The sequence below is a fragment of the Dendrobates tinctorius genome, unplaced genomic scaffold (assembly GCF_039654945.1).
Source record: "Dendrobates tinctorius isolate UK_male_01 unplaced genomic scaffold, ASM3965494v1 ptg000046l, whole genome shotgun sequence".
In the NCBI taxonomy this organism is placed as follows: Eukaryota; Metazoa; Chordata; class Amphibia; order Anura; family Dendrobatidae; genus Dendrobates; species Dendrobates tinctorius.
Genome location: NW_027361714.1, coordinates 54,183,508 through 54,206,632, shown reverse-complemented (window position 1 = coordinate 54,206,632; position 23,125 = coordinate 54,183,508). Strand labels below are relative to the sequence as shown.

The following is a 23,125-nucleotide window of genomic DNA, read 5'->3' as shown; positions in this document are numbered from 1 at the left end:
TTGCATATATTTTTGGAGTAGTTTTAGTCAAAATTTTGTCATATTTTGAATAGTAAATTTGATCCATCGTCTTAAAATAAAGAGCATTACTACATTTTGGCAAACAGACAGGGGGACATTTAGAGTCTGTACGTTCATTGTTCATTTATGTAATTAACTTTTTTTTATAATGCATAATGGTTTGTTATGGTGCAGTCTGAATCTCTGAAGATGCTCACAATCCGGGTAGTAAGAGATTCACCAGTTTCTCTAACTGCTCTTTCTGACTGTTAAATTTAAGGGTTTTATCTCTTTTAAATTTGTTGTATTTTATTTAAATCTCCTATTTTTCCCCAAAGATTAATGCAAAGCATTTCATTTGAGTATTTTCATACATAGAAAAAGTAAAGATCTTGACTTGGCAAATAAATCAAGCTAGGGGCAGCACCTGATGTACCAAAAATACTTTTTTTTCCATGTTTGATACATGTATTTATTATGCTTACTTGTATATTGCCATCAAATTCTGCAGAATGTTATAGACATTATCATCATTGTCCCCATTGGGGCTCACAATCTAATTCCCTATCAGTATGTCTTTTGAGTGTGAGAGGAACCCGGAGAACACCAAGGAAACCCACGCAAACATGAGGAGAACATACAAACTCCTTGCAGATGTTGTCCTTGGAGGGATTTGAACTCTGGACCCCAGCGCTCCAAATCAACAGGGATAACCACTGATACATGAGTCCCATATAGCTTTTGGATAGAAATTATTGAATTGTCTGTGTGACAGATGTTTCCAATGTGGTTACATTTTCAAGTTTTTCTTGCTGAAAGTGACTTTAATATGACTACCCTGTTCAAAGGTATCATAGAATACATTACTAAATTCAAATTGCAGATATTTATCGCTATGTTAGATCAAAAGTTCACCATTCATAATGGCTTTACCATCATGACCACTGATGAAAAATTTAGCTTTTTCAAACAAGATGTTAGGGATTTTACAGGATTAGGCAAAATTTGGTCACGGGAAGGTTATACATTAAAATAGCGCAAAAATAATTTCTTGCCTATTAAAGACCCTTTTGCTCCAGCACTATCTCTCCTTTGCTTACCACTGGTCATTTTTTACAGGGCTGCCGTAACCGCTATAGCCCATCTGTTATATTCTCATGCTATCTACATCTCTGCTGATACCGCTGACTGCATGTGATGTAGATGGGATGTGCAGCTACAGCCTTGTGAACAAATACTGGCAATTGGCAGAAGAGAAGCTCCAATCAAGTAACAGGAGCATGTAAGAGACTTTTTATTTTCAGGTTTTAGACGCTTGTGAGCCAATATCGTCATTATAAACCTACTCAGCCTACATGAGATTTTATTGTAGTATTAGTTGAGATTAAACTGGTAGAAGAAAAGGTGTGAAGGTCAAGGTTACATATTTTATATTGAACCCTGGCATACATTTCGGAGGGAGAAGAATGCTGTCTTGGAGGGAAAAAGATGTTAATGTAGCTTAGCTTTCGCAGCTGGATGAAGGACAGTTTCCAATGTGAACGCAATTTGGCTGATAATTAAGTTTGACATTGACTGATGAATAATGTGTGCCATAGTGACCACCGACAGTGTAAATTCTTGATAAACAGAATGAAATGTGCTTCAGGAAGAAGAATGGAAATGTACCAAATAACATTAGGTATGGAATGTAAAGTGTAGACAAAACTTTACCAAAAATTTACAAATATCATTTAGAAACAGTTACACAGTAAAGGACATTGTGAATCAGTTTAATCATATTAAATACAATAATTGTTTTTGTGACAATAAAAGCTTTATCTTTTATGAGGAAAGACAGAGCTGATTGAATTACATTGGACTGAAGAAATTTTATGTTTTTTGACAGCTAAAAGCTACTTTTTGTTCAAAATGGAATTTTGTCTATATGTCATAGATACTGGTCCAGGTGCATATGATTGTGTCATACAGTTAATGCACAATTTTCTTGATAAAACGCATTGGTTTATCCAATTTTAAAATTTCCTACATGCTAGATTGACCTATTACAATAAGCTGATCAGAAACTGTCACACACTAATTAGTCCACTGGGAAACTGAACCGTAAATATTAACACTAGTGTTGAGCAATACCTTCCGATATAGGGAATTATCGGATCGGACCGATACCCCAAAAATATCGGATATAGCCGATTCCGACACCGGAAACCAATTCAGGTCAATGGGACACAAATATCGGAATGAAAATAAACCCTTACTTTCCTTGTAGGTTAATTCTACATGAAGGAAAACCACTAAGAATAACATAGAATGTATTGGGGGAGGTGTAGGAAACATTAAAGCCATAGAGGTTTAGCCCAATCAAATGGAATAGCAGGAATTAATTTTTTTTTAAAGACGTTCAGAGTTACAAAGATATTGACTATGTTAAGCTTTTTTATATTTTGTCAGATATTTATGTATCACTACTTCCATGCTCTTCACCTTCTTTTTTACTTCTCCCACATTTTCTCCTTCATCATCCTCAGCAGCAGCATCTCTTTCATCAACTTCTTCACCTTATTCATCATCTTCTTCACCTTCTTCCTATTATTCTTTTTTTATTTAGATTCTTCATATTCTTCTTATTCGACTATTATTCTTATTCATATTCTACTTCATCTTCATATTCTTCTTCTTCATCATATTCTTATTTGTGATAGGCATTCCTGTAGTTGTTATCTATAAAAGTTTGAAGATTACACCTTCCGTTCTGCCTGTCACAAAAGATTTACAACAGGATTTGTCCGCTTTCAGTTTTTCCTGCAGCAGCAGGTATTTTCCAGGGGCACCACGAGGAGTAACGGACTCACCCCATACACTGCTTAGTCTTCTTCTGCTTATAATTTAGATAATGTTTTGCTCTGATTTTTAGTCTTGTGCTTAATGTTCTTCTGCTTTTTGCTCTGCAGCTTCCTGTTCTTCTGCTTCTTGGTCTTCTATATCTTGGTGGTTGTCATCTTGTTCTTTGTCCTCTTGGTCATCTTCTTCAGGGTCATCTTCTTGGTCTTCTTCGGGGTGGTCATCAGGGTCGTCTTCTTCAGGGTCGTCGTTTTCGGGGTCATCGTCTTCTTCGGGGTGGTTTTCAGGGTCGTTGTCTTTAGGGTCGTTGTCAGGGAGATCCAGAGTGATTACCAAAAACCATTTCAAAAAGCTTGAACTTGGAAATGTAGCAGAAGGTACAAGAAGGCTGAGGAACTGCTGAGAACCAGCTGACGGTACTGGAACCTGGATGGGTAGCCGAAGGTGCAAGAGCCAATGGAACTACCGAGGACCAGCTGATGGTACTGGAACCTGATTACTAAGCAGGAGGTACCTGTGCCAGAAAGCACTACCAAGGACCAGCAGACGTTGGTGGAACTTGGATACCGAGAAGGAGGCACCTAAGCCAGCTGACATAACTGGAACCCAGGTGGACATATTCAAGATTGACTGACTTCCAAAGAACCAGCTAATGGTACTGGAACTCAGATAGGCAGCAGAAGGTACACATAAAAAAAAAGATGCAAGGCCGCGAGCCGGCCGGAGTTACCGAAACCCACAGTCCTACAGGGGGAGCTTGTCCTATTGGCACTACGGAACCAGCCTTCATTGCCAGATCCCGCAGCCCATATAGGAAGCACATAAACTGCAGGCACCATAGAGTCGGCTAACCCGACTGCAACACGACAGGACAACGTATTGGAGGCAAAGTGACATTGACACTACCCGGAAACAGCTGGCGTGCTGGAACCAGGCTGGGCAGGAGGGAGTACCCATGCCAAAGACACTTTTGAGCAGCAACTGCAAAGGAATACGTGGATTTCGTCCGCACTGCCCAAATGATGAAATTCCAAAAGGTTAATAAAGTTTGACAGTGGTTTATTCTATGCGTTTCAAGGTTTTTTTGCAACCTCCTCTTCAGGAAATACCACCAAAACCTTCTGGAATTTCATCATTTGGGCAGCTCGGACGAAATCCACATATTCCTTTGCAGAGTTCTGTTTCAGATAGTCGGTGACCGACTTGTGCATCTGCAGCAGCCCTTATCTATACATGCTTTGAATACCTACTACCAGGTGAGCAGTTTTTTTGTCAAACTGCTTACTTTATTTAATAGAATCATAGAATCGTAGAGTTGGAAGGGACCTCCTGGGCCATCTGGTCCAACCCCCTGCTCAAAGCAGGATTCGCTAAATCATCCCAGTCAGATGTCTGTCCAGCCTCTGTTTGAAGACTTCCATTGAAGGAGAACTCACCACTTCTCGTGGCAGCTTGTTCCACTCATTGATCACTCTAACTGTCAAAAAGTTTTTTCTAATATCTAATCTGTGTCTCCTCCCATTCAGTTTCATCCCATTGCTTCTAGTGGGATGAAACCCTATGTTGCGCTTGTGTCTCCCTCTTTCCTCACAATACAAGATGCATTGTAACTAGCAGAGGGAAAGCTAGTATAAGCGGGGGTCTATTTTACCAATACCGATCAATATTGTGTATAGCAAATTGGTATGGAGATATATGTATACTTATATTAAAACTTAGCTTTTAATGTTATATTAATAAAAACAGTGTGTCAAATTAAGGTGCCAAATAAAATAGTGATAGTGTCTGTGCAACCGTGCCCATAAAATAAAATTGTATTAAGATGCCTCCTATTGTCCAGATATGAGCGGATTACAATCCTCTTTGTTGTCTATATAGGCCAGGTATTAATAATACCAAACACTAGCCAGAGAGCATCTCAATATAAACAACACAACACTTTTTAGAGGTTGTCTTAGGTACCTAAAACATCAGTCCTATACTCATTTCCAATATTTAAGGACAATTGTCATTAGAGTGCGAATCATATAAATAAGATATCTTTTTCCCCAATATCAGATATCTAATACATTGACATATTTTTTAGGGTCAAAAGGAACAATATATCGCATCTATGGAGTCCAGTATAGTGTAGTGCCTATATTCCACCAAAATACTGCATATTAACTACTCTCATGATGCATTATTAATATGTCCTTATACTCATCTCATGTGTATTAGTCCTATACACTGATGCCTGTATATGCCCTCTTGTGGAAAAGGCCTCCAGTCTTTAAAAGAGCTTCATGTCTGCATTCATCTGGACCGCCTTAATCCAACGCCGTTCTTCCAACGCGTTTCATCTAATCAGGACTCATCAGGGGAGTTTGTGGAGTTCAAATAGACACATGGCGCGCAAATATCGCCCTCCTTTTATATAACTGAGCACCACATTGTATCCTATCCATTTCCGGACGCCGGGTACCTCATTTCCGGTCCCACCATATGCAAAGGCCCATCTCTATCTGCATGCCCCACTTCCTGGGCTCGGCTTACGGCCATTTACATCACTTCCGGTCTCGGAGGTGCAGCGTCATCATAACGCCGTTCACATGACAAATAGTATCCATGGTAACCCGACGCTGCATATCCTCCATCTGATCGCGCTCTCTGCCGCTATCTCTCAATTGTATCAATAGATTTGTTGATCAATCATAATAGAGGCGGCTGCATCCAGATTAATATAAGAAATTATTCAGACTTTTTCAATTTGCTGAATACCCTATTAATGGATACTTTGCATGGATTCCATAACCATCTTTTCATTCACATTTATAATAGATAGGGAAAAAGGACATATCTACAGTATCCCTCACCAGGAGAAAAATAATATGAGGAAATCAACTACAGGGAGTCATAATTCAATAGATATATTGTTACAAAAATAGGGGTCAGTTAGTAGTCTGATCTAATGTTGTATGCTGGACGATGGACACCACGGATCTTCTTGTTATTAGAAGTATAGAGAGGGTGCTCACTAGGGCTCTCCCTGATAAGCCCTCTCTACCTCTTCCCTACCTCACGCGGAGGTTGGCACCCTATTAACCTGCGCAAGTGGTGCCCCCACTCAACGGCGGCTCTCCCTAATATATCTCACCCTATTACTCCCTCCCTACAAGAAGGAAGAAAAGGAGAGTATATCGTTTAATCCTTTAGGGTGCATTGTCTGTAGGGTAATGAGATTTTCTCATTCCCACACATCCGGTAGTGGAGACTTTTTATGCCCTGCCAAAGGTTCACAAGGGCCTGGTACCATTAAAAGGAAGGCCTATAGTCTCTGGAATTGGAAGTCTAACCCAAAATTTAGGGCTATATGTTGATAAAATATTGAGACCATTTGTGGTCTCTTTGAGCTCATATACACGAGACACCACTGATCTTCTATTGAAATTGGACAACATCGAGTTGGACACCAATATGATATTGGGTTCAATCGATGTGGAGGCTTTGTACTCTTCGATCCCCCATGAGAAGGGTTTAATGGCTGCGGACTACTATCTAAGAACGAGAGGCTTACAATATATGAAACACAATTCATTTGTTATGAGGGCCCTCGAGTTTTGTTTAACAAAGAACTTTTTTCTATTTGATGGCAAGTACTTCCACCAGCTCAGGGGCACCACGATGGGTAGCCCTTGTGCACCATCTTATGCAAATTTGCTCCTGGGCTGGTGGGAAGAAAATGCCATCTTTGGAGAGCACTCAGAAGTGGCGGAAGAAAACATTGTCCTGTGGCTTCGCTACATGGACGATGTTTTTATAATCTGGAAGGGTGATGAGAAGGGCTTTTGTAACTTTGTAAAAGGCCTTAATAAGAATGATTTGGGCCTTAGTTTTACCTGTGAGGTCAATGTTTGTAGTTTACCATTTTTGGATGTTCTGATTGAACGGGGTGAAAATGGACGCCTTATGACTAAGACATATAGAAAACCTACATCTTCTAATTCACTTCTGAGATGGGAATCTAACCACTCAGTTCCCTTGAAAAAAGGTATCCCTAAGGGGCAGTACCTTCGAATGAGAAGGAACTGTTCGGATCAGGTTACCTATAAGACGCAAGCTGATGATTTGAGATCTCGTTTCTTAGAACGGGGATACCCGGATGGGATCCTAAGAAATGCTTATAGGACATCCCTGGCTAGGGATAGGAAGGACCTACTCACTCCTGGGCAGAAAGCCGATGATGATGGAACTATAAGATTCATCACAAAATACTGTAACTGAGCCAAGGATATCAAAGAAATAATAGACCGACACTGGCCGATTTTGTGTATGGATCAGGACCTCACAAGAGCTATCTCTAATCACCCGCAGATTACATACAAGAAAGGTCGTTCCTTAAAGGATAGGTTGGTCCGTAGCCATTTTACCCCAAAAAGTGTTGACAGCGCCACATGGTTGGGCACCCAACCAAAAGGATGCTATAAATGTGGTTGCTGTAAATACTGCACCTCAATTGAAAAAAACGACGAATTCTGCAGTAATAATACAAGAAAAATATACCCCATACATCAATTTATTAACTGCAGATCTGTAGGGGTTATATATAAGATGACGTGCAGATGTGGTGTAGAATATGTTGGCAAAACAAAGAGAGAGCTTAGGGTAAGGGTAGGAGAGCATCATAGGGATACTATCAATAAACGTGATACCCCGGTAGCCAACCATATTAATCAGTCTCATAAGGGAGATCTCAAGATGGCTAGCTTTATAGGTATCGAAAAGGTACCCAGAAATCAGAGAGGGGGTGATTGGGATAAATACATCCTCCAAAGAGAGACTTTCTGGATTTTTACCCTACAGACAATGCACCCTAAAGGATTAAATGATATACTCTCCTTTTCTTCCTTCTTGTAGGGAGGGAGTAATAGGGTGAGATATATTAGGGAGAGCCGCCGTTGAGTGGGGGCGCCACTTGCGCAGGTTAATAGGGTGCCAACCTCCGCGTGAGGTAGGGAAGAGGTAGAGAGGGCTTATCAGGGAGAGCCCTAGTGAGCACCCTCTCTATACTTCTAATAACAAGAAGATCCGTGGTGTCCATCGTCCAGCATACAACATTAGATCAGACTACTAACTGACCCCTATTTTTGTAACAATATATCTATTGAATTATGACTCCCTGTAGTTGATTTCCTCATATTATTTTTCTCCTGGTGAGGGATACTGTAGATATGTCCTTTTTCCCTATCTATTATAAATGTGAATGAAAAGATGGTTATGGAATCCATGCAAAGTATCCATTAATAGGGTATTCAGCAAATTGAAAAAGTCTGAATAATTTCTTATATTAATCTGGATGCAGCCGCCTCTATTATGATTGATCAACAAATCTATTGATACAATTGAGAGATAGCGGCAGAGAGCGCGATCAGATGTAGGATATGCAGCGTCGGGTTACCATGGATACTATTTGTCATGTGAACGGCGTTATGATGACGCTGCACCTCCGAGACCGGAAGTGATGTAAATGGCCGTAAGCCGAGCCCAGGAAGTGGGGCATGCAGATAGAGATGGGCCTTTGCATATGGTGGGACCGGAAATGAGGTACCCGGCGTCCGGAAATGGATAGGATACAATGTGGTGCTCAGTTATATAAAAGGAGGGCGATATTTGCGCGCCATGTGTCTATTTGAACTCCACAAACTCCCCTGATGAGTCCTGATTAGATGAAACGCGTTGGGAGAACGGCGTTGGATTAAGGCGGTCCAGATGAATGCAGACATGAAGCTCTTTTAAAGACTGGAGGCCTTTTCCACAAGAGGGCATATACAGGCATCAGTGTATAGGACTAATACACATGAGATGAGTATAAGGACATATTAATAATGCATCATGAGAGTAGTTAATATGCAGTATTTTGGTGGAATATAGGCACTACACTATACTGGACTCCATAGATGCGATATATTGTTCCTTTTGACCCTAAAAAATATGTCAATGTATTAGATATCTGATATTGGGGAAATAGATATCTTATTTATATGATTCGCACTCTAATGACAATTGTCCTTAAATATTGGAAATGAGTATAGGACTGATGTTTTAGGTACCTAAGACAACCTCTAAAAAGTGTTGTGTTGTTTATATTGAGATGCTCTCTGGCTAGTGTTTGGTATTATTAATACCTGGCCTATATAGACAACAAAGAGGATTGTAATCCGCTCATATCTGGACAATAGGAGGCGTCTTAATACAATTTTATTTTATGGGCACGGTTGCACAGACACTATCACTATTTTATTTGGCACCTTAATTTGACACACTGTTTTTATTAATATAACATTAAAAGCTAAGTTTTAATATAAGTATACATATATCTCCATACCAATTTGCTATACACAGAGGGAAAGCTAACAGCTGGGGACCGAAGCTTATAGCCTGGAAAGGGGGCAATACCCATGGAGCTTCCCCGGCTATTAATATCAGCTCACAGCTGTATAACTGTATAATTAGCCTTTACTGGCTATTAAAATGGGGAACGCCCAAAAAATTATGTAGGGTCCCTCAATAATTAATAACCAGCAAAAGCTATGCAGACAACTGTGGGCTGATATTAATAGCCTAGGAAGGGGCCATGGATAATGGCCTTCCCCAGGCTAAAACATCAGCTCTTTGCCACCCCTAAAAAGGTGCATATCTAAGATACGCCAATTCTGGCACTTAGCCTCACTCTTCCCACTTGCCCTGGATCAGTGGCAAGTGGCGTTGTAGTTGGGGGGTTGATGTCACCTTTGTATTGTCAGGTGACATCAAGCTCCAAGGTTAATAATGGAAAGGCATCAATAAGACACCCCCATTATTAACCCCATAGTCACATTGTAAGAAAGTAGACACACAGAAGTCATTTAACTGAAAAAAAAAAGACAGACTCCTTTAATAATCTTAATTAAACCATACTTGTGACCTCACCTATTCCCTCGATGCCCTCGTAATCTGCAAAAAAAATAAAAAAAATCCCATAGTTCACCTTTCTGCAGAGATGTTTTTAATCCATTTGTCCCACAATGGGTTTAGCTCTACTACATCTAGATGTCACACTGCAAGATGTGACCATGCAGCTTGTCATCCAGTAGACACTGCTATTCCCTGTCTGAGGGCACTGCGAGCATGAGAAAGTTCTCTTGCTCATGATGGTATCTTAAAGGTTCTGCGAGTTCATGGCGAATGAACTCACTTCACCTTTCTGATGTCAATGCTAGCACCGTGGGAAACTTTCCCACGGTGCTCACGCTGACGTCACATAGGTAATAATAACCAGCCTTGCTGAAGCTGATAGCTGAGGGTTGCAACCCCCAGCTGTGAGTTTTGCCTAGCTGGTTATCAAAAATAGAGGGGAACCCATTCAGGTTTTTACTGCACAGGAGCTGCAAGTGTATACTCCCATCCACAGCTCCTGTTCTGAATGTTAATAGCGGCAGCAAGTATAGAATGATGGGAGCTGTAGTCCCATAAGCTGACACCATTGACCGGAGGTAAACTTTATACCTCCGATCACAGCTGAATGCTCACGCTGTCTTCTGACAGTATGGGAACTATGGCTCTCTGAATGGGGATGATTTCACCGCTGATCAAAAGTGTAATGCCGGTGTTCCCCACGCTGTCACACAGTGTGGGAAACGCCGGCTTTTGTGCCGTGTGTGTTTGGCTATTTAATTGATGATTAAATCTGTGAATATTGCAAATTTGGTGATCGTGAGCTAAATTGAACATTGAAATATTTGCTCATCTCTATTTAGGAGCTGTCCTTTCTCAGGAAATACAAGGGGGGAAGCACCACTTTCACTACCTAAAGTAGGAATATGTCGGCGTGTGCAAATCATTACTTAATCATAGAAAAGGAATGCATGGTCATTAAGTGGGTGGTGGACACATTTCGGTACTCTGCTAGGGCAAAAAATTAAATTTTATCAGACATTTTCCATTCGGGTGGATGAAGGCAAAAAAGGAAAAATGCTCTAGTTACCTGCTGGTTTTTAGCCCTGCAGGATTTCAGCTTCCATGGGGAATATAGAGCCGATAATATACATCATAATGCTGATTGCCTCTCATGAATCACATGTCTGTCTAGTACTAGAGGGTGCCAAGCCCCATGACTTTAGGCAGAGGGGGAGGATTGTAAGGTGGCTACTGGACACATAGTTGATGGAAGGTATCTATTGCAGATGTGGTTTTCATCTGTGATGTAAACCTGGGGAATTGCTCTAGTGCACAAAGTGCAAAGAGGCTTGTTTTGTGCATCTGGGACAGCTTTTGTGGGCAGTCTGAGAGTTGGGTGGGTCTGGCTGCTCACATGCCTCCACCTCTAGGTGTGATTCACATGTTAAAGTGAAGTCTGCTGTTTGACACATGGTCGGTGTGTGAAGAAGTAGGCCTCCTGAGTGTTATACGCAGACTAAGCGGGTATAAACTATGCTATCTAGTCTGTGTGACCTGGTCTGGCTCTAAAGAGACATTGTCAAGAATTGCTGACTTTGTTTTACCTGCACTGAAAGGCTGTTTTTTTTTCCTTTGGTTATGGCAGGTTACCAATACCGTATTTTTTGGACCATAAGACGCACTTTTTTCCCCCATAATTTTCGGGAAAAGTGAGGGGTGCATCTTATGGTCACAATATACTCCCTCCTGTGGTTGGTGAGTGTGCAGTGGGGCTCTGTAGTGTGGTGGTGGCGGCGGGTTGTGCTCTGGTGCAGGGGCAGTGGCGCTCTGTGGGGGGCTCCGCCAGCATTTCCTCAAAGCCCGGAGGCCCCACACATCCGTTGCTGCCATGTTGCGGTGGCCTCGGGGAACATGGATGCCGGGAAGATGGCCACCGGTCCGGGAACGCCGCATGCTCAGGTTCAGATCTCATCCCAAGAGATCTCAGGACGAGATCTTGTTGTCGAGATTTGAATCTCGTCTCCCGAGATCTCGGGACAAGATCTGAACCTGAGCATGCGCCGTCCCCGGACCGGCGGCCATCTTCCCGGAGGCCACTGCAATATGGCAGCAACGGATGTGCGGGGGTCCTCCAGGCTTTGAGGAAATGCCGGTGGAGCCGCTGCTACTGCACCGGAGCACAGTGTCCCAGCACAGCCCACCTGACCCAGCCCACCTACCCCAGCACAGCCCACCTGCCCCAGCACAGCACACCTGCTCCAGCAGAGTGCCCCAGCACAGCCCACCTGCCCCAGCTCAACCAACCTGCCCCAGCACAGAGCCGCCGCCAACGCACCAGCCTGGACCACCGAACAACCCCTGTGACCACTCCTCCACCTGTGCCAGATCCCTTCCCTGGTAAGCTGAATTTGGACTGTAAGACGGACTCCCTTTTGACACATTATTTTTTTCCCTATTTTCCTTCTGAAAATTTGGTGTGCGTCTTATGGTCCAGTGCGTCTTATAGTCCGAAAAATACGGTAATTCAGCATAGACATTTAAATGGAAATGCTTCCTGCATTGCTTTAGGACTCACCCAAGTGAGCAGCAGTCCCTCAGTACACAAACAGCACTAATTTGTAAAAAGTCTTTGCAAAATCGTATATCAAGTACTTCTTTTTCTCACTCTATATGAAGGAACATAAAAGTAAAAAAAAATAGGTAGCACTCCAAATTAAATGTCAAAAAGTGGATACTTTACTGATCCTCAGGTGGCAACGTTTCAATGATGACCAGTCTATCAAGCAGGAACATGCTATGGATCAAAAGCACGGATTTCACCAGGTTTGTCATGCACATGTCACACAAACACTGATTCTGATCGGTGGTAAAATACTCACCGCTGGTCACAGTCGTGGTTCCCTCACTTTCAGACGACAGCATGAGCCCTCAGCTGTGATTGAAGCAAACAAGAATACCAGTTCCAAAATATTATTGTACCAATATAGTTAATAACTCACAACAATATGCAAAACAAAGAGAAGCAGAGTCAAAAATATACTAAAAATGCAAAGATTTTATTAATATTACGAGAAAATTACAAAAAAAACATAAATTATTAATTTATTTGCGTACAGTGTGACTTGATCCATAGCTGTGATTGGAGGTATAAGGATTACGTCCGGTAACTAGTGTCAGCTGATGGGACTACTGCTCCCTTCAGCCAATGCCCGCTGTCGCTGATAATAGCGAGAGCAAGAGATGCTGATGGGAATATTCATCAGCTAGCAGGACTGTAAATAAATAGTAATAAAAAACAGCATGGGTTCCCCTGTAAATTTGATAACTAGATAGGCAATACTGACAACTGAGGGCTGCAACCCTCAGCTGTCAGCTTCAACAAGGCTGGTTCTCAAGAATAGACCACTCTGGATTTTTTTAAATTATTTTTTTTAAAAACGGCGTGGGGTCCCTCATTTTTGACAACAAGCCAAGCTAAAGCTGACAGTTGGGGGCTGATATTCTCAGGCTTGTAAGGGGCCATGGATATTTGCCCCCCAGCCTAAAAATAGCAGCCTGCAGTCTACCAGAAAAGGCGCATTTATTAAATGGACCAATACTGATGTTTTGCCTGGCTCTTCCCACTTGCCCTGTAGCGGTGGCAAGCGAGATTTATATTTGTTTGCATTGCATTGTCTGGTGACATCACGGCCACAGATTAGAAAAGGAGAGGTGTTTATAAGACACTTATCCATTGCTAATCTTATAGTCATATGTTAAGTAAAAATACAGCAAGAATAGAGTCCTTTATTTGAAATAAAACAAAACACACTTTTCCATTTTTATTTTAAAATAGCACACATAGTTATATGCGCCTAGTGCCCATTCCATCAAAGCCCTTGTCTTCTGTAACAAAACAAATATAAAAAAAACTGGGGGATAAACAGTTTTCAACCTGGACGGTGCAAAGATGTGACTGTCCAGTTTGAGAAACACTGCATGCACCGCATCAGTGATCAGCCCTGACATCATCGAGGTTACCTCTGGTCATTGAGGCTGTGATTCCAGCCCAGCCAATGAACTGCAGTGACCTACCTCCAATGAGATCACAACTAGCACAGTGAGAAAAAACCTTTGCACCTTGAGACTTTCTCACTGTGCTAGCGGTGATCTCTAGAGATGAGTGAATTTGTTTGGCAAATGTTCACCAAACATAAATTCAGCACGAAAATAGCACATTCGGATCCATGATCGGAAACTCGAGCAAAACTGCATAAAATCAATAAAAATCGGTATCGTTCTGTAAAATTGCGGGAAAATATTTCCCACACTTTAGGAACAATAATGGTGGTGTATCATGAGCGTTTGGCACCTTTATGATGAAGGGAGGGGGTTTGCAGAGCTCAGAGGCGTGACGTTTTTGTAAGCACTGCACTCATTTTTTTGTTCCTAACTTTGTGTGTACATTTTGACTAGCCGATCAGGGCGCAGGAAACGCCCACAATGGCCTGACACAACGGCTTGTCTCATTGGCTGCTGAAATCACATGTCCCTCTGTATATCAATAGTGGACATGTTGTTTTAGCACCGTTTTCACACTGATACAGCGCATAGAGGCTGCTCCTGATGCTGCCACTCTTTGCATCAAGATTTCAGCTATTTAGTTAGGCGGTTGTATTTCAGTCAGTGTAGGTAGATAGTGTCAAGTGTGGCTGTAAAATTTACCTTCCGAGAAAAAAAATTTTTTTGGCGGGGAGCATTACTGAGGTTCTCAGACAAAGCCGGCAGGGCACATGTCCTACAAGTGTGTTGTGCACTGCTTCTATAGTGCTCCATCGCATGGAGTATGGCATTCTAAACAATATATCAGTAGCTAACTGTGAAACAGCCTGCTGTATCCCGCATAGTCATTTTGTTATGGTGATAGTAACCTGTCTGCAGATCTAAGGCACATTAAAAGAAAATTATAATCTTTCAGTTGCAAAAAGTCAGACAACCCACTGTACAGTAGTATACTTTGTCATTTGTTTGGGTTGAAATAAAGTTGTACAGGCCTGATCCAGAAGCCACAAACAAATTCTTCTGTTATTAACGTCATACAGCAAGGGACCAGACTTAACACAACTTTTTTTTTTCTAGCATCATTGGTTAAAAAAGACAATATTTTTTTTCTGTGACTAACACGATAGAGCACTCCATATTGCAACTTTAAATTTATTGTTGCTGAAAATCAGATGTTTGCAGTAGTTTTGTAGAGTTTGAAATCTTATTTTTGGGTGTTAATACTGTTCTCATACCTCACTATCTGAGCAACATGACTGGGAAAAAGCAAGGCCATGGTGGAAGGGGAATTAGACTTGGTTTCAAAGGTTTACGTGGGGTAGGTGGTAATGTTGGTGAAGCAACATCAAGTCCTATGCAAAGGCAACTGACAACTTATGTTAATGGACAGGATTCACCACTACCTTTCTTTGGCAGCTGCACAGTGGTAAGCCTTGTCCATGATGCCCAGAAAAAGCATGTACAGTACTTGAGTGGATGACAAGTGCAGCTTCAATTGCCCTCTCCTCCTCTTCCTCCACCTCAGCAACACACCCAGTACAGTCCACAGATGTGTCACCCAAATTCCCCTTGCTTCCTTCCACGTCCCAACTATCCAAACATTCAATTGACTGTACAGAAGGGTGATTCTGAAGAGCTGTTCACGCATTCTATGCCATGATCATCAGAAGTGTACTCAAAACTTTGCAGAGTCAAGGTGAGGAAATCTGCATTGATGCCCAAAATTTTTTTAGCTTGGATCTGGGGCTAGAAGAAGTACAATCTCAACAACATCCTCACCCTCATTATCAGATGTTAACTCCTGTGAGGGGAGGTAATCCTGATGAGACTAGGATATCTGAGGCTCACTTTGGACTGTACTGTGCTGTCAGGGCAAGAAGAGGAGGAGAGTGACTCCAATGGCCAGGAATATGCTAGCACAGAGGATGATAATGAGGTGTTAGATCCAAGTTGGCATGAACATAGAGGCAAACAGCAGAGTAGATCATCTGAGGAGGAAGACTAGGAGGTTACGTTGCGCTGTCCATCGCAGACACATAGTGATGCAGCCACTACCAGTGATGCATCCTCAGTCACAACTGTGCCTCTGACCAGCAGAGTCCACGGGTCTGCGGCTCGCAGGGGTGGCAAGGGTTGCCTAGCCTGGGCCTTTTTATACTGCAAAGGATGAGCCAACTCATGTAATCTGCCAACTTTGTAAAAAAATACTGAATTGAGGTTAAAATTCCAATAATTTGACTACTGCATGTATGAACCTTCACATGCGCAATCAATATGCTTTAGTGTGGGAATCCCACTATGCAAAAATGTGGACCACGGGACATCAACCACCATAAGCCACCCAATCAATCGCTTCTGCTTCTTCCTCCTCCTCTGTTACCATGCCAACTATTGAGACGCAGGTCTTTGACCGTAGAACCTTGGGTTCTTAACCCGATTGAGTCACGCTGACTGAGAGGCTGCCTTCAGCTGTAATGGAAATGGACATGCCTGATGTTTATGTTTACCAGAGAACAATCACACCAGAAGTTTCTCAAGCCACACTAACATCTTCACCTGCACCTTTCTCATGGTCAAGCAGTTTGTCCGGTTCACCGTACTCCACCCTCATACATCACTGCAGACAGCCCATAGTTCTGCAGTTGTGGTCACGGAAAAGATTGTTTCCTCCTATGCATGACAAAGCTAAGAGATTTAACTCCACCATCTTGAATTTGTTGGCCACAGAAATGCTGTATTTCCGACTGGTGGATATCGATGGTTTCCAAAAGATGATGGCCGTCACAGTCCCCAAGTACCAATTACCCAGTCACCATTATTTTTCAAAGAAAGCTGTGCCTGCGCTACACCAGCATGTAGAAGGCATTACCCATTCCTTGACAAAATCACTGTCTTTCAGGGTGCATTTCACCACGGACACTTGGACGACTAAGCATGGCCAAGGGTGTTGCATCTCGCTGACTGGGCCCTGGGTGACTCAGGTGGCTGTGGGGACAGGCGCTGCTCCCCAAGTGTTGGAATCCCCAAGGCTTGAAGGCCAAACCTCTACATTAAACACTTCTTCCACTACTTCTGCATCCTCTATCTCCTCTAGGGCATCCACCTTTGCCCACAATCTCTGCCTTCACGAGATGCATGTTCCAACAGTGCATAGCAAACCCCCACCACCTCCATCATGCGCAGCCAGGGCACACTGAAATCAGGCAGTCTTAAAATTGATATGCCTTGGAATTCGCCGTCATACACCTGAAGAGTTGTGGACAGCTCTCCAGGCTGACTTTGATCAATGGCTGTCTCCGCTGAACCTGCATTCAGGGAAGGCCGAGTCTTAATGATGCGAACCTGGTGGCAGCTCTATTGTGAGGCAAGCTCCCACACGTGCCTGCATGGCTAGTGTCCTCCACCTGGTGGTGCAGTGTTTTCTCAGCCACTATCCTGGCCTGGGTAACCTGCTCCAAAAAGCACATAAGCTGTGTGCTCATTTCTGCCATTCGCACCCCTCTGCTCATTGAGTTGCATTGATACAGAGGTCTTTGTCCATGCTAGTTAACAGGTTGATATGCGATGTGCCGACACGGTGGAATTCCACTGTGCACATGTTGCAGCAACTGTGGCAGCAGCAACGAGACCTGACGCAGTATATCATGTCATATAGCCTGGGCCAACGCAGTACGGAGGTGGTGCATATCACGTTTACAGCGTTGGCTCAGATGAAGGACCATTTATAAACTGAAGCAGACTTTGAACAGCCTGCGGGATTAAATGGTGTTCCCAGAAGCAGAGGAGGCTGCGGAAGAGATAACATTTGTCTGGCAAGGGAGGGTGTAGTACTGTGATTGAGGGGGGCTGGTGATGATGATAACAGGCAAACTTATTGAAGGTGAAAGATCCGAGGACCAGATGGAGGAGGAAGAGGTGATGGGTGAGCAACTGTCGGATGATGAGTATAGTCCTTCCTTCTCTGTTGTTCAGGATTGGCAGGATGGTATGGAAGAAACGAGCTTCATTGATGCAAAGCCACCAACACAGTGTGGTCTTGGAGCTCATGGCAGAGCCCGACATGAGTGCCTTCTTGCTGCACTATCTGCAACATGATCCCCGTATAGTTATGATAAGGAATAATGCGGACTACTGGGTTGCCACTACACTGCACGCAGAATTATTAGGCAAGTTGTATTTGAGAGGATTGTTTTTATTATTGAACAACAACTATGTTCTCAATCAACCCAAAAGACTCATAAATATCAAAGCTTAATATTTTTGGAAGTTGGAGTGGGTTTTTCTTAGATTTGGCTATCTTAGGAGGATATCGTTTTTTTTCAGGTAACTATTACTGTGTAGAATTATTGGGCAACTTAATGAAAACCAAATATATACCCATCTCACTTGTTTATTTTCACCAGGTAAACCAATATAACAACACAAAATTTAGAAATAAACATTTCTGACATTCAAAAAAAAAAAAAAAAAACAGTGACCAATATAGCCACCTTTCTTTATGATGACACTCAAAAGTCTTCCATCCATAGATTCTGTCAGTTGCTTGATCTGTTTACGATCAACATTGCGTGCAGCAGCCACCACTGTTCCGAGAGGTGTACTGTTTTTTCCCTCACTGTAGATCTCACATTTTATGAGGGACCACAGGTTCTCTATGGGGTTCAGATCAGGTGAACAATGGGGCCATGTCATTATTTTTTCTTCTTTTAGACCTTTACTGGCCAGCCACGCTGTGGAGTGTTTGGATGCATGTGATGGAGCATTGTCCTGCATGAAAATCCTGTTTTTCTTGAACGATACCGACTTCATCCTGTACCACTGCTTGAAGAAGGTGTCTTCCAGAAACTGGCCGTAGGTCTGGGAGTTGAGCTTCACTCCATCCTCAACCTGAAAAGGTCCCACAAGTTCATCTTTGATACCAGCCTATACCAGTACCCCACGTCCACCTTGCTGGCGTCTTTGTCGGAGTGGAGCTCTCTGCCCTTTACTGATCCAGCCTCGGGCCCATCCATCTGGCCCATCAAGAGTCACTCTCATTTCATCAGTCCATAAAACCTTAGAAAAATCAGTCTTAAGATATTTCTTGGCCCAGTCTTGACGTTTTATCTTATGTTTCTTGTTCAAAGGTGGTAATTTTTCAGCCTTCCTTACCTTGGCCATGTCCCTGAGTGTGGCACACCTTGTGCTTTGATACTCCAGTAATGTTGCAGCTCTGAAATATGGCAAAACTTGTGGCAAATGGCATCTTGGCAGCTTGACGCTTGATTTTCCTCAATTCATGGGCAGTTGTTTTGCGCCTTTTTTTATCAACACGCTTCTTGCGACCCTGTTGGCTATTTGCTATGAAACGTTTGTTTGTTCGGTGATCATGCTTCAAAAGCTTGGCAATTTCAAGACTGCTGCATCCCTCTGCAAGACATCTCACAATTTTTGACTTTTCAGAGTCGTCAAATCTTTCTTCTGACCCATTTTGCCAAAGGAAAGGAAGTTGCCTAATAATTAAGCACACCTTATATAGGGTGCTGATGTCATTAGAACACACCCCTCCCAATTACAGAGATACAAATCACCTGATTTACATAATTGGCAGTTGGCTTTCAAGCCTATACAGCTTGCAGTAGGACAACATGTGTAAAAAGGATGATGTGATCAAAATACTCATTTGCCTAATAATTCTGCACACAGTGTATATTAGATCCACGTTATAAAACAAACTTTTGCCAGATTATTCCCGCCCTATAAAAGGACCCACAAATGCTGGAGTATCGAAACACGCTTGCATACAACTTTATGAGAGCTTTTTCCCAAGGCAGCAGTGAAGCACACAGTTCGCATCGCAGCTGTAGACTTCCAATCTCTGGCCCGTCAGTTCGGCAACACCAAAACATTAGCGGCAGCAGCGGTGTAAGTGGAAGTAGCAATTTCTGTGAGTCCTTTGATGCTCTTTTTAGACCAACTTGTGCACCAGCACAACAGAGTTCAAGTCTTACACATTGTGAATGAATGGAGAGAATGGTGCAGGAGTATCTAGAACTAAATATCAATACCATCAGGGAGAGATTGGACCCTTTCACATTTTGGTCTTACAAAATAGAGTAGTGTCCTGAGCTTGCCTCACATGCCTTGGAGGTTTTATCATGCCCGACAGCCAGCATTGTTTCAGAACGTAAACAAAAACTTAAGGACAGTATACATTTTATAGAAAGTGGTCCTGACCCTGGAAGACCACCTCATCACATGCAATAGCCATGGAAATACTCCCAGAATACCGTATACAAAAAAAGAATGGAGTAAAAAAATCCACAAAAGAAAAAGTAAAATAGAGTACTTTTATTAACCTCCTATATATGAGTCACCAACACGCATAAATAAGAACAAGGTCACAATAGTACAAAGTTCCGCTCTTTCAGAACGTGTCTTCAGCGCTGCTGTTGGTGTCCTGACGGATAAGTGCATACAGCTGTTTCCTGAAAGTGTTGACTGGCCAACTTTGATTAAGATGAACAAGTCGTGGATTTCCAAGGACTTTTGCACCCCAATCACAGACTGAACAGACTAGGTGATATTGTATTTTTTAGTATGATGCATTAATGTAATGTAACTGCACTCTGATATCTTTAGTGTCACTTCTGTGGCTGCTGCTGATGTTAGCACAAACTTGTTTAAATGTGAATAGTCATGGTTGGTCTACAGCTGCTGTGTTAGCTGTTGTAGAAGACGTGTCTGTCCCAATTATACTATTTCTATTCCACTTCGGTGGTGTCAGACCCTCATTTTTAAACATTTGAAAACTCCAAGTTGGGTGTCCATCTGCTTGTTTGGATGTTGTGAAAGACTTGTTGGTCCCTATTCTACTATATCTAGTGTGGTGAAATTGATGCCACTTCTGTAGGGTAAGGCCTTCAATGCTTTAAAAGTGAACACTCCTTGTTGAGTGTCGATCTGCTGGTTTGGGTGTTATGAAAGACCGATCAGTCCCTATTCTACTATTTCTACTGTAGTGTAAAATACACCAACCAACCAATCAAGAGACTTCTATACCAAGAAAAACCAGACAGGGTGTACTTATTAAATATTTTATTACATTTGTATTGTACAGGTGGTTATATATAAAAACCAATTAAAACAAAAAAAGTGCACGTATAGGAACAGTGTAACAATATTCAAAGGAATAATAGGACCCAATTATTATATAAAATAAGTATACCACATATATTATGAAATGACCATTTTCCAAAAGAGATTATAAAGAAAGTGCAAAAGTTACATAAAAATAATAATAAAATATTAAATAAATACCACACATGAAAGGGAGCAAAGTGCAATGTGCAAAATTGTCACATACTAATATTATACAAAATTACAAAAATATATGTGCCTTTTAAATATATGTGCCTTCTAAAAAAACACATTTATATGTGTACACAAGGTTTTTCACGTGTCCAAAATAAAGTGCAGAGTGCCAGTGTAACCAAAGCTGTGCACTAAGAGACAAACAGTGCCACCTTTATCTCTGGAAAATAGCAATTTGATTCATATATAGCGCGGTATAGCATACAGATCATTACCTATAGGGGTCACCACGTCCCTATCACGCGCTCCCCGACGCGCGTTTTGGAATCTTTCCTTCACCCCCTGATGAAGGAAAGATTCCAAAACGTGCGTCGGGGAGCGCGTGATAGGGACGTGGTGACCCCTATAGGTAATGATCTGTATGCTATACCGCGCTATATATGAATCAAATTGCTATTTTCCAGAGATAAAGGTGGCACTGTTTGTCTCTTAGTGCACAGCTTTGGTTACACTGGCACTCTGCACTTTATTTTGGACACGTGAAAAACCTTGTGTACACATATAAATGTGTTTTTTTAGAAGGCACATATATTTAAAAGGCACATATATTTTTGTAATTTTGTATAATATTAGTATGTGACAATTTTGCACATTGCACTTTGCTCCCTTTCATGTGTGGTATTTATTTAATATTTTATTATTATTTTTATGTATCTTTTGCACTTTCTTTATAATCTCTTTTGGAAAATGGTCATTTCATAATATATGTGGTATACTTATTTTATATAATAATTGGGTCCTATTATTCCTTTGAATATTGTTACACTGTTCCTATACGTGCACTTTTTTTGTTTTAATTGTTTTTTATATATAACCACCTGTACAATACAAATGTAATAAAATAATATTTAATAAGTACACCCTGTCTGGTTTTTCTTGGTATAGAAGTCTCTTGATTGGTTGGTTGGTGTATTTTATCCTAACAGTGTGTTATCACTGATTTCACTGGACACTGGTGATATATTTTATTAATTTTATTATTATTCTTATTGTCATTATTTTTAATATAGAATAATATATTATATCCAGTGTCAGTGTGTTCTTTTCTATTTCTACTGTAGTGAAATTGATGCCACTTTGATGTCTGCCAATAATTTTTGGAAATGTTAACACTTCTGGTTGGGTCTCCTTCATGTGTGTTGCCTGTAGCAGTAGGCCTCAGAGACCGTCAGACCTTCACCTCCTTGGACTCAACTACCCGTGTTACTATCCTTACATTTTTCTGACAATGGTAGTCTAGAAAACTGATATTTGTGCCACCTGAGTGTGAGTGTGAAAGCAGGCAGAGGTGTTGCATGTAGTAACAGGGCTCCCAGCAAAGGGGCCCTACACCAATCCCTCACCCACCTCCTCTTACTGTGACGTTCATTGGAAAGCTGTAAATGCTGTCCCTGACCCCGATACCTCATGCCTGGCTGACTGCTGCAGTTCCATGCTGCAATTTGTACTGTGCATGAATTTAGGCCATTTTCCTGGTATCTGCCACTCATTTCATGTGCTTTGGCAGCATTTGGGTACGTTCTAAGGTGTTGTGCATGCATTTGTTTTTGCCTTCTATTGACTATAATGGCATTCGGTAATGTTCGTTGAATAAAGCGGTGAATATTGCAATTTGGACTAACGCAATCCAAATCTAATATTGAAATATTTGCTCATCTCTGGTGATCTCACCAAGGTCAGCGCAGTTCAGGCACCCAGCTGGGAACTCACCTTCAGAGACCTGCAGTAATCTATATGGCATCACTGCTTTTTTCTGGCTGTGTGTTTATTTACAGTATAACTATTGGATTAGTAATGGATAGGTGTCTCAAGAGCCTTTTACACATAGTGAGATCTCTAGCAATATCGCTAAAGCGTCATCGATTTTGTGACGCAACAGCGATATCGCTAGCGATCTCGCTTTGTGTGACATGTACCTGCGAACGCCCCCCGCTGGATATCGCTGATCGCGCCCGAATATCCTGGGCCATTTTTT

At 41.9% G+C, this 23,125-nt stretch overlaps 1 protein-coding gene across 3 annotated transcripts in view; it reads left to right on the top strand.

The window, feature by feature from the left end:
- The window catches only part of LOC141089473 (uncharacterized), a 444,347-nt gene that overhangs the window by 73,301 nt on the left and 347,921 nt on the right, over positions 1–23,125 (top strand). Inside the window, exon 2 of one of the 3 annotated variants that reach the window (XM_073575911.1) lies at positions 1,120–1,282. The exons of the other annotated variants lie outside the window; for them this stretch is intronic. Coding sequence (XP_073432012.1) covers positions 1,158–1,282 — 125 coding nt within the window. The 5' untranslated portion in view covers positions 1,120–1,157. The remainder of the gene's footprint in view (positions 1–1,119; positions 1,283–23,125) is intronic. 3 annotated transcript variants of the gene reach the window in all.